General features: G+C 35.6%; 1 protein-coding gene across 1 annotated transcript in view; it reads left to right on the top strand.

The window, feature by feature from the left end:
- Window positions 1-17,500, top strand: part of LOC106875874 (opioid-binding protein/cell adhesion molecule homolog) — a 976,605-nt gene that overhangs the window by 670,581 nt on the left and 288,524 nt on the right. The window contains exon 4 of the mRNA XM_089350590.1: window positions 4,304-4,453. Coding sequence (XP_089206716.1) covers window positions 4,304-4,453 — 150 coding nt within the window. The remainder of the gene's footprint in view (window positions 1-4,303; window positions 4,454-17,500) is intronic.

Genomic DNA, 17,500 nt, shown 5'->3' with positions numbered 1-17,500 from the left:
TGCCCTCATATATGCAAATATGTATACACACTCCATGCATATATGTACATGTGTGTGTGTGTGTGTGTGTGTGTGTGTGTGTGTGTGTGTGTGTGTGTGTGAGTGTGTATGAGCATTTTTCTGTGTCTGTGGGTATACACATATACGTACCTAAATTGGTCTTTCCATATATTGGATTTACGGAAACATTTTGCGATTTACAGATATTAAAACTACGAGGGTACCGGTAAAACATATATTACATGTGAAATATTTGAAGCTGCATATAATAATTAAATGCATATAAATTTAAACGCATTAAAACACATCAAAAGAGAACTACTTACACAAAAAATAAATAGATATTTCTACCACACAAGAGTGAAAAACTACTGCCTAAGTTTGCTAATATCAGACACGCGCCTAACCAAATCCTGCTTCTCTAACTTTCATTTCTTTCAAATCCATTCAAAATAGCGTGTCCAAAATATCCTAAAAGTAAATACGCTGATTTCTATCTATATTGTATGTACTGCATATACAATATAGTGCAAAATATATAGCACAAACAGAGTTTTAAAAACAAACAGAATGTAGTAGATTTACGTTAGATAACTAGAGAAAAAGAATGGAAAGTTTTTTCCCGTTTCGAGTATACATACTTTTTTCTGATAGTAAGAAAGGACAGAGACAGAGAAAAAATGGAGAAAGAAACGCGCATATATATATATAACCGTCAAGAGCATCCTGAAATGACCAAAAGTGGTACAGAGATCGCTTTAAACGTGAGTTTAAGAACAGCTGAAATTAATTGGAAATAGCTAAAGTGTGACAGTTGTGAACCTGACTATATGTATGCGCATGCGTGAGTGAGTGTATGAAGCTATTGTGTGTATCCGTGTGTACATGTGTGTACGTATGATTGTGTGTATGTGTGTGTTTGTGCATGTGTGTGTTTGTGTATGTGTGTGTGTGTGTGCGCGTGTGTGTCTCCTCGCTTACTCTTTGTTAGTGTGTGTATGCATATACTGTAAAGAGCCATAAGCTAGTATGGTTTTGTGATCAGAAAAGCATAATCAGTCGTTGATGAGGCTTTAAGAACAGCTGAAACTAAGCGGACTATACTTTTCTTTCCCGTTACAGAGAGACAGCTATGTGATTAACCAAAATGTCTACTTTCTAACAGTTAAGTTAAATGTGTGCCTACTAAACAACATGCTTGTCATTTTGCCTTTTACGTGTATGAGTCTATGTCTGTGTGTCTATGTGAATATCTTTCCGAGTGCGAGTGTATAAGCGTATGTGTTTGTGCTTAGAAAATCCTGACGAGTGAAAGAGTAGTCAATATTTATAGTAGACGTACTAGTTTCTTTATTTGTAAGGCTGTGGAGCGAACCATTGACTTCATACAAACATACACATAAAACTATAGACATATATGTGTGTGTGTGCGTGTGTGTGTGTGTATCTATACATACATAATATATATTGTGTGTGTGTATGTATATATATATGTATATATATATATATATATATATATATATATATATATATATATATATATATATATATATATATATATATATATATATATATATATATATATATATATATATATATATATATATATGATATTATTTGAATAGAGATACACTCAGACATGAGATACACGGTAACACAAATTATTAAACTCCGGAAGTAAACCACAGAAGAAACGAATACTTTGAAAGAGAATTTCTCTATGATAAAAACCAATAGATCAATCACATCAACTTCGAAAATTATCAAATCAGTCTATATTCAATGACAGCTTTAGATTTTCCCTCTCTTAGATTTTATATTCTATTCTATACTATCTTTGTGTAAGTATTCTTCAGACATGAGGTCGTTATATTAAAGCTCACACCCGATATATGTATACCTTTCGTACATTCATTGAACATGAGTCAGCTATGAAGCTTTTACACGGCCACTCGAAATTCCTGAAATAAGAGTTAAATTCTCAAATCGCACACCGTTACTATGTTTAAAAATGGAATGAAGTATGGTGTAAGGTAGTCTAGGATACGCTATACTGAGCGAATTGATAGGATAGTCACGGTTGGAACATCTTTGATCGTAAATTTCTTTTATGAATACTATCTAGGGCCTAGAAGACAGTATCTTAGCCTATTAAATACTTCTGTGGTGTTTTGCAATGCATTGCTAAATCTCTAGAGGTAATTTTAAATTTTGAAAGAAATCAACAATTCTTTGATCGTTTCCGTTATTTTTGTTTGATATGTCTCACACTCTCGGTTTGTCCAAGCATTCAATATTTCAACTAAATACAAAGATGGGTAAATATAGAAAATTTAAGAAAAAATATTGTCCTGAGACTTCATGAAACACTGATATATTCATGACTCCTGCAGCTTCACTATCTTGGGCAAACAGTCTTCACATAATCCGTGAATGGTTTGCAAAATGTCGTATTTGACCAGTAACCCGTTAAATCTTAGTCATTCTGTTAATTTGCATCAACAGCATTTAAACCACGTCGTAAACAAGTATTCTGTTTTATGCATTCCATTTTTAAATAATGGTAAGTCTTCCAATGTTGCAATATTATTAAATTCCGTTTGAAAACTATATACACCTATGAATTCGATAAAATTAATGTAAGACAACGTGCAAGTATCTCCGATAGTTACGACTAAAATTTTCAATATGCGTCTATAATGATGGATATAATTTATGAACGCCATAACTTCAGATAATACAGAAAGCTGTCAAATGAAACAATAGATTAGTTGTGAGGAAATACGGTTTAATTTTTCATTCTTATAACTAACAAAGATAGCATTATTAGATAAGAAAAGGGAAAACGTTGTTCTTACGATTTTTAAAACTTTGTGCAATGCCATTAGCAGTAACATTTTGAAACATGGATTAGGTTGCAGTTCACACACTGCTTAACTGTTGTTTAGTTTTAATTTCGTTTCGGATTCTGGTTTGATTAAAGATGGAACTGACGTCACTTTATCCCTGTCTTTAAACATGGAACTTATAGGGTCTGAGACTAAACTAATCCAACGATTCTCAACAGTATATTACCTTAAAGAAATATTTCCTAGCAATCTTATCAAATGAAACAAAAGAACCGAATAACAGATTTATTCTTGTACAATACAAGATAACAATTTACGAATGGGACAGTTACATATCCCACATTATAATATTATTTCTCAAGATATTACACTAAATGAACATAATCCTTTAAAACAACGGTAACTACATCTGTCTAGGACTTGGCTAAGTTTAACTACTATACATTGAGAATCACAGTGAAAAATACTCATTGTTTAAAGAATAATTACACCTACTACACAATTTCCACAGGAACAAATATTACATACATGTGAGTTGGATTTGATTATCAGTTATTTGGCAGGGTTAATATTTTCCAGTTAGTACAGCGGCTGCGTTTTCTAACAAATTGAAAAATTGTACTTTTCGTTCATTTTCGATATTCAAAAGAGATTGGAAAGTGAATAGGAAATTGTTCGAAAAACAGCGACCAATGGGCCTAGAGAATTTAACAAACATAATGCAGAGATATTTGCCAATTACGCTTGTTAATGTGTGAGGAGTCCAGACATGCGGATATAAGTGATGCAATCTCGAGAAAAAGAAAACAAATGGTAAACGGAGTTGATTATTTCATTGAGTGTTGGTTTCCCGTGGCTATTATATCATGATAGAACTTAATTCGTGATGGGTTGAAATCTACATATGGAATAAAGCTTTTAAATTTTGGGCATTTATGGAGTCTAATTCTATATTGATCTAGCTGAAAAGTCTTTTATCTTCGATGACTTCATTAATTCTATATTCCTTTCTTATTTCAATTCTCCTGTTGAGCCTCTGAGGAAGGTTGTTAACGCATCTTTAATCAGTCTAATATGCTTGAAATTAAGCGTCAGATTTCGGGAAGAAATCAATAATGGCGAGATAAGGAAAAAATTTGATTAGCACACTTAAAGACTATGTTGTTCGTTGGTTAGGATGCATTCAAGCCCTGCTAAAAAACAATTTAAAGAAAAAGTTGTGGAAGAATGAAACTAATTCTAAGGGCGCTTAACAAAATTTGACAGATCTTTCCAGATTCCCTTTGAAAGAACTCAAAGAATTACGAAATAAATAATTGATAAATTTATAAGAGAAGTCAAGGTAGTTGTTTGGAGTCTGTTTCCATCTCTTTAGTAGAGGTAATTTCAATTTTCAGAAGTAATTATGAAGATTATTTCCACTGCTGATTCTGTTTTCCTTTCTCTATTTTCAGTTCCTTCGAAAATTATCGACCATTTATCTAGCGATGACATGGAATTACGGGAAGGTGATACGGTACTTCTTGTGTGTAATGTAACTGGAGTACCTCACCCGAATGTCACGTGGTATAGGCTTTCGAAGAAAGGAAAAAACGGAAGAGAAAGTAAGTCAATTCTATGCGTTTGGACTCCACCCCCACCCCCACTCTCTCTCTCTCTCTCTCTCCTTCTCTATTTGTTTCTCTATATATTTGTGTGGGTGGCTGTATGTGTGCACGTGTGTGAGTGTATATATATATATATATATATATATATATATATATATATATATATATATATATATATATATATGAAAATATTATTGATAAATAATAAAATATAAGTGATTAGCAAGCATAAAAAACCAAAAAGGTAAGTTTATAATTATAATTATAATTAAGGGTTCGTTGCTGGAAATAAGAGTCAAAAATACTCAAATAAGCCATAGTATCAATGAAAATCTAACAACCTGAGCGAAATCGAAAAGCGAGTAAAAGGCCGACCTACCATTGTGGGGGGAAAAAAGGCAACGACTTTCCAGATATACCCATTTCACGTGATTTCGAACTCTGGGGTAATAATTATTAATAATAGTATCTTCGTTTATGCATAATTATACATCTTTATCGTTTGAATTTGGCGATAGTGTTTCAACGATTCTAACAATAATGAGGAAGTAGGTATTAGTTTAACTCAAGGCGAAACCCACTGATGAGGATTAGAAATATTATGTCAGAGTTTGAAATCGCGTGAAATGGGTGTATCTGCAAATTTATTTCTGTCTTTTTCCCCCGCAATGGTAGGTTGGCTTTATACTCGCTCCTCGATTTCGTTCAGCTTGTTAAATTTTCAGTGATGTTGTGGCTTATCTAAGTAGTTTTCGACTCTTATTTCTAACAATGCTGATACCATTTGGTACCCTTAATTATAATTACATATACATATATATAACTACTGCTACTGACACGGACAGAGGTCACTACCATTTACCATTACCAACACGATCACTACTACTACTACAACCAACAAAAAATGCTCCCAAGTGGACTATGTTGACACTAGTAAGGAACAATTATGAACTTTTCATTTAGTTACATTTTTTTTTAAATATGTATTTTTGATAAGGTTCGTTTTTTCAAGAACCGAAACATGTTAAATATCTGTGACAAAATTATAAATTAAAATTCATTTTTATATATTGGCGTTTCCAAACTTGTTTTTTATAAATATATATATATATGATCCAGTCTAGATTTTGTTTCGTTGTAAAGTAATTATTATCCTTAGTACCGATCATAGTTACAGAGCAAATGTAGGAAAAAGTTACGATAAATACAATTTTATGTTACTGATTCCTATGTACTTTTCACTATTGTGGTTGATTGGAAATTGGTATTGGATGTTCAAAGAGCAACTACAACGGATCCTCAAAGAACGCTTTATTGCATTATGTTAACAGAGAAGTAATATCTGTCAACGCAGATTTCCAAAAGCCTACAATAGTGAAATGTACGTAAGAACAAATAATATATTTATCGTAATTTTACCCATAAATACACAAATAATACATGCTAGTGAGTGAAGAAACGCAAGAAAGAAGCCCTCAACAGAGTAAGAGTTGAATATATTGTTATTAAATTCGGCCTCATACAACTCAATGTTTCGTAAACTTAATGTTTTGACAAACTAGTTTTCTGAGAAGAGCTTACGAAGCCTTTAAGTTAAGTGGGGCTGAATTAGATTGTTTTGATTAATAAAATGTGTGTGTGTGTATGTGTGTATGTGTGTGTGCGCGTGTGTGTATATACAGAGAAAGAGAGAGAGAGAGAGAGAGAAAGAGAGAGAGAGAGAGAGAGAAAGAGAGAGAGAGAGAGAGAAAGAGAGAGAGAGAGAGAGAAAGAGAGAGAGAGAGAGAGAGAGTGAGAGGTTGTTAGTTATGGCCGGTTCATAGGGTTACTTAGTATTTCGCTCCCATAAAGCGCTTAGATTTACACCCTGCTCGTCAGACCGTAATGGGTCAGAACCCTAATAGGATCTCACGAGATGTGCGCAAAGCTAAGGGCTTATGAGCGCGAATCGATGGATAACCCTATGAACCGGCAGTAACTAACATTCTTTATATACATTCTTTATATACTTAGAGTGTACTTCTCTTTCGGATTTACAATTTACTGACGATCGATTTACTGGCGATAGTATATATATATATATATATATATATATATATATATATATATACTATCGCCAGTATTTATCTTATTAGCGGCTGTTTTCAACGTTCTGTTCATGAAGTGTCTAAAATGGACTAAGCTTGTGTAAGGTTATAAAGGAATGAACAATTATATCGTCTAATAAACGTGGCTGTTCAGAGGTTGAAAACAAATGGGTCATTGACGAGATCACAGAAATAGGACAAGGATATCTTAAGTGTTAAGTAACGTTCAAAGTTACTTATAGATAGTGATATTAAGATTTGTTGAGAGTTAAGATTGGGCGATATTTGCATAGAATAAGTATGGGAGCTAAGAAGTTGTTTATAGAACGAAGGCTCATTTAAATAATTCAACTTGCGCTTGACCCGCTGAATACAGCTACAAAATTAGAACTTCCCAAAATTTCCTTTCCATACCTGCAAAACAGATCATCAACGTATTGATTTAACATATCTGACACTTAAAAGAAACTGGTTCTGCTTCTTTCAAAATACAATCTTGGAAAAATACAAATCCACAGGAGCATGTGATTCAATGCTATTCGCTGAGATACCTGTTGGGCTTAATCAAAAATTGTTTCAACCTGTTTTTAAGAGAATTCTAACTAAACTGGAAATCGAAAGTCTTGATCAATTGCACATATTCTTCGAAGAGTTTTATTTCGAAAATTTGCAACGGAATGATCAAAACTAATATTATTTACAGAAGATAGATAGATAGATAGACTATTGTATTATACTTTATTTTATCTCTCGTTCTTCCTTTACGCCCATATTACTGGATCTTTATATTTAACTCTGTATCTGTCTCATTTATATCTCAATGTTGCGACTTGAACTACTTCCGCCCCTTTATTTATAACTATCTGTTACATTTAATTCTATATCTATCTAATTTCTTTATCTATTTTATCCTTTTTAATCATTTCCACACTCTCTTCCCCTCTGTTCATAACTATTCGTTTTAGATAGTAAATCCTCGTATATTTTACTTTAATTCACAACACATTTCCCCTTATTTATTATTTATTTATTTATTTTGTTTTGCCTTGTCTTTGCTCACCCTATTCTCTACTCTCTTACTATAATGTCAACTTCTTTCGGAAGATTGTACGCCCGCAGGCGTAAGTCAGAGAAGCAAGATACTAACACCACCAAGATACTGACACATATGTATGTGTCGAGCATAATTGGTAAAATGAAGGAAACAAATCCGTTGCAAAAAGTACGAAATACACATGTATTCGGTCTTCCGAATTGCTGTTAAATGCGTAGAGCATGTGACATCTCCCTGTGAATAACTATCTCTATTACGACCAAGCAAAATGTATTTGCTGCAATCGATAACACACGAGGAAGTAACGCGTTTCGAATGTGCCCGATGGACGCTAAATAATCAAAACTTCCTTGATAATATTTCTCGGTTACCTGTATCCTATTTGTTCTTCGATCACGTGTTTAATCGACATAATGGCTTCATTTCATCTCATGAAAATCCATGCAGGCGTGTAATGTTGCTATTGCCCTTTAACGTTCTTTTACAAAATAATTTGTGTAATTCAAATCTGTTATCTAAATTTATTCTGAAATGAGGATGAAGATTTCTTACATAGGTACAATGTCAGAAATTTAGCGGTGAAATGTTTAGTCAATTACCTTGAATGCGATGTTTAACTGGTGCATAATGTTATCTATCTCAGAAAAAGTGGCAAGTAAAAATCTAGAAAAGGGGTTCAACTACGAATGTCAGAAATTGAAATAAATACTGACGCCCTAACGCCTCTAAAAATCAATCACTGTGATATATTCTAAAAATAACGATTATTGGTATTTCATAATGTATAAAATGTAAACAATCTTTACATAGATATCATATGTAGACGTTTCATGTTTTCTGATAGCTTGACATTGTTAGATTGTTAAAACATATAGTGATTTTACACATACAGTACGTATAAGCGTGGGTGAGTATGTATATCTATCTATCTATCTATCTATCTATCTATCTATCTATCTATCTATCTATCTATCTATCTAATTATCTATCTATCTCAGTGGTTCTCAACCTGTGGTCCGCAAAGGAAATGCAGGGTGTTCGTCAAACTAAATTAATAATTTCATTTATATAAATATTAAAAGGTGGATGTATAAAAACTCATTTAAATAAAAGAGGTCCTTGGTAGTGAGAAGGTTGGGTACTACTGCTCTATCTACTTATATATGTATTTATATGTGAGTAAATATGTATCTATGTATGTGTGTGTGTGCGCGTGTGTGTGCGCGTGTGTGTGTATGTGTGTGTGGGGGGGGGGGTGTTTGAGCTATAAACAAAAGAAAGAAAAATACAAAATAATAGGGAAATCTTTAACAATGATGTTATAATTAAATACATATATCGGAAATTGTTTACCAATAGCATACATAGATAGTATTATATATAACTTTAAGTGATGTGCCTCGAGAGCCAATGTTCGCAAAATGATATATATTGTCACACATGCATACATATATACATACATATATATACGTGTATATACATGCATATATGCATGTACATACACATATATACACACGCACACGCGCATACATACGCACACCCACACATACCCTACGCAACCACGCACACACCACCTCACACCTTTCACCCGCTCACACATACACACACATATTCACATGCACACACCCGCACACACAAGCACACACAAGCACACACACTTGCACGAATATACACACACAGACGTACACGCGCACAGACACACGCGCAAACACACACACATACACACACACATACACACACACACAAATATATATGCCTTGAGAGAGGGAGCAACTGAGTGACACAAAGAGGTAGGTCCAGACATACACATTTATTCAGAGAGGAACACCGTGACAGAATGACGCACAAAGATAGATACACACACACACCCTTACACGTGCACACACATATACACATTCCCACTCCGTCTTCGTACCCGTACCAACATGCACACACACACACAGTCACCCTCACCCATTCACGCAGCCACACCCACCCATTCACAAGCTCTTCAGACAACGCACCCACATTTCTCCTTTTCACGCACGCACACACACACACACGCGCGCCCGCACGCAGAAACGTACGTAAACACGCGCGCGCGCGCACACACACATGAGCGGACATCCACATCCACCCATGCACATACTCTTCGGACTGCTTTAGACTGCCTCTCACACCTTCACACCTTTCAGCCCCGTGTCACTCCACACCATTTCTTCTACGCACAAGCGCTAGAAAGACACATACACACACACCACCACACCCACCCATCCACACTGATCTGTCACTACGACGTTACAAACACAGTCACCACCACACGCACACATACTACCACGCGCTCGCACACACTCAGCTACTGCTACATATACACACACGCTCTGATACATATACACTGTATCACACACACACACTTACACAGACTACCACACACACACACACACACACACACACACTAGCACACACACACACACACACACACACACATACACACAAATACAAACCATTCTTCACACTCTCCTGTCTCAGAAAGCACTTACACTTTGTCCTACTTCCAATCACTTCAAAAATGTAACTACACCTGTATTGTTGGTGATTTTTCTTTTTTCTCTTTCCTTTGGAATTTCCACAACCACTCTTTTTTTTCTCTGAGCGTCTTATTAATACTGCACAAGTCCTACGTCCTCACGCTGTTGTCTTGTCTTTTTCTCCGTTCTTTTTTTAATTAATTATAAATTTATATACATACATACATACATGCTTAGGGCGTCAGATGGACTGGATATGATGCCTTACTATGTTCGTTTTCGCTCTCGACGTACTGTTTTAATCCTGATGAATACTGTACGGAAACGGTGATAGACGCGCTTCTTTCTTTCGTAGTTCTTCTCTGTGTTACTTTCTCCCTTTCACTCCCTAAGAGGACTGTTATATCAGCCATAGCGTGATGGTGGCCTTTCTAGATTTAAAATCGAATAGTTACACCGTATATCACTACAAACACATGCTAGGGGACCATATGCTAGTAACTATATTCCGTGTGTGTGTGAGTGTATGTGTGTGCGTATGGAGAGAGAGAGGGAGCGTAGTGGGGGTAATACACTACAAACTGTTATCAATAGGGAGCATCTATCTACAAAAGTTATATTTCCTTTTACAAATATATTTGGAAATTATTCTCAGAGAGTTCATTGCATTCAATAAGGAATCGAGAAGTCTAAGACTTTTTTGAGAATATGTATTTATCACGTTAATTATCTTGAGCATGTGCATGAGCGGTTTAAGTGACGCAGTATGATTTCGGTCATGAACTGAACAGGCTGCAGAAATATTGATCACCGGAAGAATCAAAACAACAGCAAAAACATGATAATTTTCATTAAACGTAAAACCAAAATTTTAGAGAGGAATGGAATGAGTTTTCTTCAAATGGTTGTCTTTCGGAAGACCATTAACGGCGTAAGTGAGGGGCTTTGAATTCAATCAGGAAACTAAAACTGTCACGCGGTTTAAGCTCACATGGGGGAAAATGGCAACAATAATAATATAATACAATATCTGTCCAAGTACTAAACAGTAACTGAGTATGCGTTTTAAAACGCGGGTTGTGAAAGAAACGTTTTAAGAGGATCCATTACCGGAAAATGGCGAGCAATTTATTCCCCTTTCCATACCTACATATGTGTATGTATGTCTGTGTAAATGCATCTGTGTGTGTGTGCATGTGCATGTGTTTGTGTGTGTGTGTGTGTGTGTGTGTGTATGCGTATGTGTCAGAGATTTTCATTAACGGAGAATAAACATCGCAAGCTACAGTAAGGCATAGAGCAATTTTCAAAAGGAAACATGCTGTGTGCAAAGTGGTACACTGCGAAATTTTGGGTCACTGAGTAACTGATGCACTGTATACATACAAGTATATGTATACTTACACACACACACACGCGCGCGCGCACACACTGACACACATACACATTCATGCTTACTTCCATGCAGACATGCACACATGTATATATATATGTGTGTGTGTGTATATAAATATATGCATTATGTCTATGTGCGTGTGAATGTGTGTGTGTGTGTGATTATATGTGAGTAAATATTAAAGTTCATGCATGGCTGTGTGGTAAGAAGTTTGTTGGCCAATTACATACTTCCGGGTTCATCCCATCGCGTAGCACTTTGGGCAGGTGATTTCCATTATTGCTCGGTGCAGTCCAAAGCCTTGTAAATGGGTTTCGTTGACGGAACGTGAAGCACACACAGACACACACACACACACACACACACGCACGCACACACACACACACTCATATATATATATATATATATATATATATATATATATATATATATATATATATATATATATATATATGGATATATGGATGTATTTGTGTATGTGTGCGTATTTGTGTCTGTTTGTCCCCCTTCACTGCATGACAACCGGTGTTGCTGTGGTTACGTCTGCATAACCTAGCGGTTTTTAAAAAAGCGACTGATAGAATAATTACTGCTGTCAATTCATTCCACTACAGTCTTTCAAAGTGCTGCCCCACCATGGCTGCTGGCTAATGAATGAAACAATTGAAAGTTAAACAATATTTTTTTAATACAGAATAATACAGACCTCATGGATAGAAAACTATCTGGAAGCGTTTTTCGTTTGCACCTTTTCGATAACGGCGGAAATAGCTTACATAATATCTTCATTTTATAACCAAATTTACAATTCTATGGTTTTGTAAACTAATGCTTACTATCACTGTTGCTTATAGAAGTCATTAATAGTGAGCTTTTTTAATTATTTATGTAAAAAGGGATTCTATTTTGAAACCAATTGGCTATTTCGTACATATCTGCAAACAAAGTATCTGATGACACGCCGTGATCAAACTGTTAGGAAAACAGCGATGTAATATTTAGAAAATTCCTCTAGGAATGTCATTCGTAGTTTGAAAATGAATAACCGTACGATGAATAATAAAGTATATGAATTAATTAGTTAATTATATAATCTGGAACTATATTATGTTGAGATTTTACGAGATATATTTAACATAATAGTATGCGCTGATAAGAGGTGTTTCTAGGAAAATAGCGAGCTAGCGTTTACTCCACATGAATAAATTTCTAAATTAAATTAGTCACTTCATGTAAAAAGGTAGTCCACAGAGAGACTTTTCAGCGTTGCTCAGTCTCTTTGCATGATGTCATACTTTGTGTCACTATTAAGTTTTAAAAATAAACTAATGATATATTTAGAAGAATGTTTAAAAAAGAAATTTTTTTAAAAGGTGTATAAAAATGTGGCTTGAAATGTTATTTTCAACTGACGTTTTCACTACATATGGAACATTGGATTTCGAATTGTCGGAACGCTAATTTGTTCTAACAGAAAGGAAGCTGTTGGAGGCAATGACGTCATCGGAACTCTGCTAAAGAACTTATATGTCAATATATTTTGTCAATATGTAACTTTCATATCGTTTGGCATCAATTGATTTATATTCTCTCATTCTCTCACACTCCTTCCTCCTCTCTCTCTCTCTCTCATATAAACACACAAACATACCTTCTCTCCTTGTTATTCTCTGTTCCTCTCCCTAGTTCTCTTTTTAAATTTTACGTTGATGTTATTTTAGAAAAGCAAATCTGACATCATCGTCAGAGTTGACAAATTTGTGTTACTAATACGATACACATCGCAGCTAAATGTTCGCAAGTTAGTTTCTCACTCAGTCTCGCTTTTTCAGCTCATCCTTCTTTCCTACATCCTTTTTTTTTTCCCCTCTTCTTATCTTATTCTTTCCTTCTCTTTCACTCACTCCATTTTCTTCAGTCAATATTGAATATGTTGGATATGCTGTAATTTAAAAAAAAAAAAAAAATGGAAAGACATTGATCCAGAGTAAAGCATTTTTGTTCTTTCGTTTACTTTATTTGATTTTTGTTATTCTGCATGCTAATGCTCGTGACTTTTGATCGCGATATAAACTCAGTGATGCGTGGTACGGATATGCACTTTTGCACGTATGCAAGTAGCTAGATAGCTAGAAGCTGGCAACGCATTATAAAAAACAAGAACTAAATGTGATTAATAATTGATTATTCCCACTCCACCTCACCACCTCCATCAATTTTAAGTACACGTATACACTTACAAAATAGACGTCCTTGGCCCCGAATGTACGTCAGTTAAATATTTGTTAAATATTTGTAAAATATTTTAATTCGTCGATTCGTTTTTGCACATACAAACATTACACACACATACTGAGGATCGTTGAATATAAACGAATATATATATATGTGTGTGTGTGTGTGTGTGTGTGTGTGTGTGTGTGTGTGTGTGTGTGCGTCTGTGTCTGTGTGTGCCCGCGCGTGTGTGCGTGCGCGCGCGCGTGTGTGTGGAGACGCAATGGCCCAGTGGTTAGGGCAGCGGACTCGTGTTCATAGGATCGCGGTTTCGAGTGTTTATTGAGCGAAAACACCTAAAGCTCCACGAGGTTCCGGCAGGGGATGGTGGCGAACCCTGCAGTACTCTTTCACCACAACTTTCTTTCACTCTTACTTCCTGTTTCTGTTGTGCCTGTAATTCAAAGAGTCAGCCGTCTCATACTGTCATGCTGAATATCCCCGAGTTAAGGGTACACGTGTCTGTGGAGTACTCAGCCACTTGCACGTTAATTTCACGAGCAGGCTGTTCCGTTGATCGGATCAACTGGAACCCTGGACGTCGTAAGGGGTAGCAGGCCGAAATTTCGAAGTTGCTGTCAACATCATTCTTGTTTAAAAATAATAAATCTGTACTCTACAAAAGTATGGAGAAAAACCATAAGATTATTTGAAAAATTGTTTTTATCGTAAATGCCAATATTTGAATGCGTGCGCCCGTGCAGGTGTAATGTACGTGTGCGCGCAAATGTGTAATATATGGGCGCGCACGCGTGTATGTTTACACACACACACACACACATATATTTATAGGCGCAGGCATAGCAGTGTGGTAGAAAGCTTGCTTCTCAAGCACGTGGTTCAGTCCCACTGTGTGGCACCTACCTGCGGCAAGTGTCTTCTACTATAACCTCATGCCGACCAAAGCCTTTTGAGTGGATATGGAAGGCGGAGACTGAAAAAAGCCCGTCGTATATTATATATATATATATATATATATATATATATATATATATATATATATATATATATATATATATATATATGAATGTATATGCTTGTGTGACTATGTTTGTCCACCACCATCGCTTGACAACCGATGTTTGTGTGTTTACGTCCCAGTAACCAAGCGTTTCGGCAAAAAGATTTCGATACAATAAGTACTAGTATCAGAAATTATAAACCTTAGAGTCGACTTGTTCGACTAAAGGCGGTCTTCCGCCATGGCCGAAGTCAAATGACTGAAACAAGTAAAAGAATAAAAGAATATATATTTACATACATGCATACATATATTGAGTCATCCTATAAATAAATACCATTTTCGGCAATGCTCTTTTATCTATCTGGTAAACTTATCCGTGATGAAAAACTGTACGTGACTTCGTCTATACAATTCAAATTTTTTCCGGCCATATGATTTTGAAGACAGCGGAAAAAATGATAATCCGATGGGGCAATACCCGGCGAATATGGTGCGTAGGTTTCGTTTCACGTTGAAAATCCTCCAGCTATTGGATTGTCATCGTCGCTGTATGTGGCCGAGTTTTATCCTGATGGAAGAACATCTTTCGTCTTGAAACGAAAGTTGGTCGTTTTCCTTCAAGCGCTGACTTAACCCCTCAAGCTGCTCGCATTGGATCTCCTTTGTTAACATTTGGTTTCGGTTTAAAAGTTCAATGTGGATTAAAACTTTCATATGCTATTAAACAGATAACAACACCTTACGTTAGTGAAGGTCTTCTTGGGCCTAATGTGCTGGTGTTTCTCTTGTCCCTACCCACATTCTTCGGCGCTTGACATTTTCATAGAGAACCTGTTTCTCGTTACCAATCACTATTCGGTCTAAAAGAGGTTCATTTGTGAGACGTGACAGCAAAGAAGAGCACGCAATCTCTCTCAGCGCTCGATTAGAAACCGATTTTCCCAATTTGTTAACTTTTCCGATGGCACGTAGCTGTCCATGGACGGTTGAATGATCAAATGGAAGCTTCTCTGCTAGTTCCTCAACAGATACGATGGGATTTTGTTCCGCCAGAGTTTGCAGGATGTCCTCGTCGAGCTCTGAAGATCTTCCAGGACGAAGGTCGTCCCCTAGGCTATAGTTTCTGGTTCGAAATTTTTGTAACGACTGTTGATACCGGCTTACTTTTCTTGTCCGATCCCCATATTCTGCATTAATATTCCTCGCACTTTCCATTGCGTTGTTGCCTTTATTGAACTCATAAAGCAAAATGTGCCGAATATGCTCTTTTGTCACTTTCATTTCAGCTTTAAAAACATAACTGTTCAAATCGAACTGCATTCTTCCAAACCTTCACTAAGAATAAGGATAAGGTAAAATCACTACCTGCGTTTGTAGCAAGTTGATGCAAGTAGTTTATCATGTTCCCCACCGACTTTCAGTTCATGCAAATGAAAAACGCAGTATTTATGGGATGACCCAATATATATATATTTACATATATATATATATATATATATATATATATATATATATATATATATATATATATATATATATATATATATATATATATATATATATATATATATATATATATATATATATATATATATATATATATATATATATCGGTGTAAATACGTATAATCACAATTTAGTTTAGCTGAAATATGTTTGTCACATATTTCAACTGCTAAAGGCAAATACACTGCAGTAGCCGCAGAGGAGAAATCTCTCTTATGGTAAAAAGTTGTGAACGAACGGGCTGTTTTCACACCTTTCTACCATAAGAGAGATTTTTTTTTCTGCACGGTAACTGCGGTGTGTTCGCCATTAGCAGTTGAAGCATGTGATAAACATATTTCAACTAACGTAAATTGTGAATATATGTATATATATATATATATATATATATATATATATATATATATATATATATATATATATATATATATATATATATATATATATATATATATATATATATATTATCCTTCACTTCGTCCAATCAGTGAAATGCAGCCTTGCTACGGTTCTGCCTTAAACGGTTTTATTCGGATAAATCGATCCCATGATTTATTATCAAAATCTGCTATTTATTCAACGGTGTTGTTTTACTGAACTGCTAATTCAGGTACGAGGCATGTATATATCAATGTTTTCTGCACAATTTTCGTCTACCAAATTCATCCACAAGGAATTGGTTGGCTCTGGGCTATAGTAAAAGTCTTAAATCACGTTACCGAAATGAGAGTTTGAAGATATATTTCAATACTTGAATATCAACGTTCCACATATGAAGGTAGCCATCATGTACCAAGCCTTCAATTTCCTACACATATTCTGTTTCCTACACATGCTCAATATCCTACACATGCTCAAGAAGATCTTTTACAACATACATAAGCATAGGTGCAGGGTCTGGTATGTGAGAACTTCGCTTCCCAACCACAGGTTTCCTGGCTCAGTCCCACTATGTGGTAACTTGGGTAGGTGTCTTCTACTATATCTACATGTGAGTGTGTGTGTACGTGTGTGTGTCTGCGTGTGTGCGCGCGTGTATTTGTGCGTGTGTGCGAGCGTGTGTTTGTCTTTCTGTCTGAGAATGTCCCCCACCACTGCTTGTCAACCGACGTTGTTGTGTTTACGCCCCCGTAAACTAGAAGTTTCGCAAAAGTCATCGATAGAATAAATGCCAGGCTTAAAACAAAATAAGTGCTGGGGTCGATTCATTCGACTAAAAATTCTTCGAGGCGGTGTCTCAGCATGGCCGTAGACTA

This window comes from Octopus bimaculoides, chromosome 4 (assembly GCF_046866305.1).
Source record: "Octopus bimaculoides isolate indiv1 chromosome 4, ASM4686630v1, whole genome shotgun sequence".
Classification (NCBI taxonomy): domain Eukaryota; kingdom Metazoa; phylum Mollusca; class Cephalopoda; order Octopoda; family Octopodidae; genus Octopus; species Octopus bimaculoides.
Note: the sequence above shows the minus strand (reverse complement) of the source record. Positions and strands in the feature narration are given on the sequence as shown.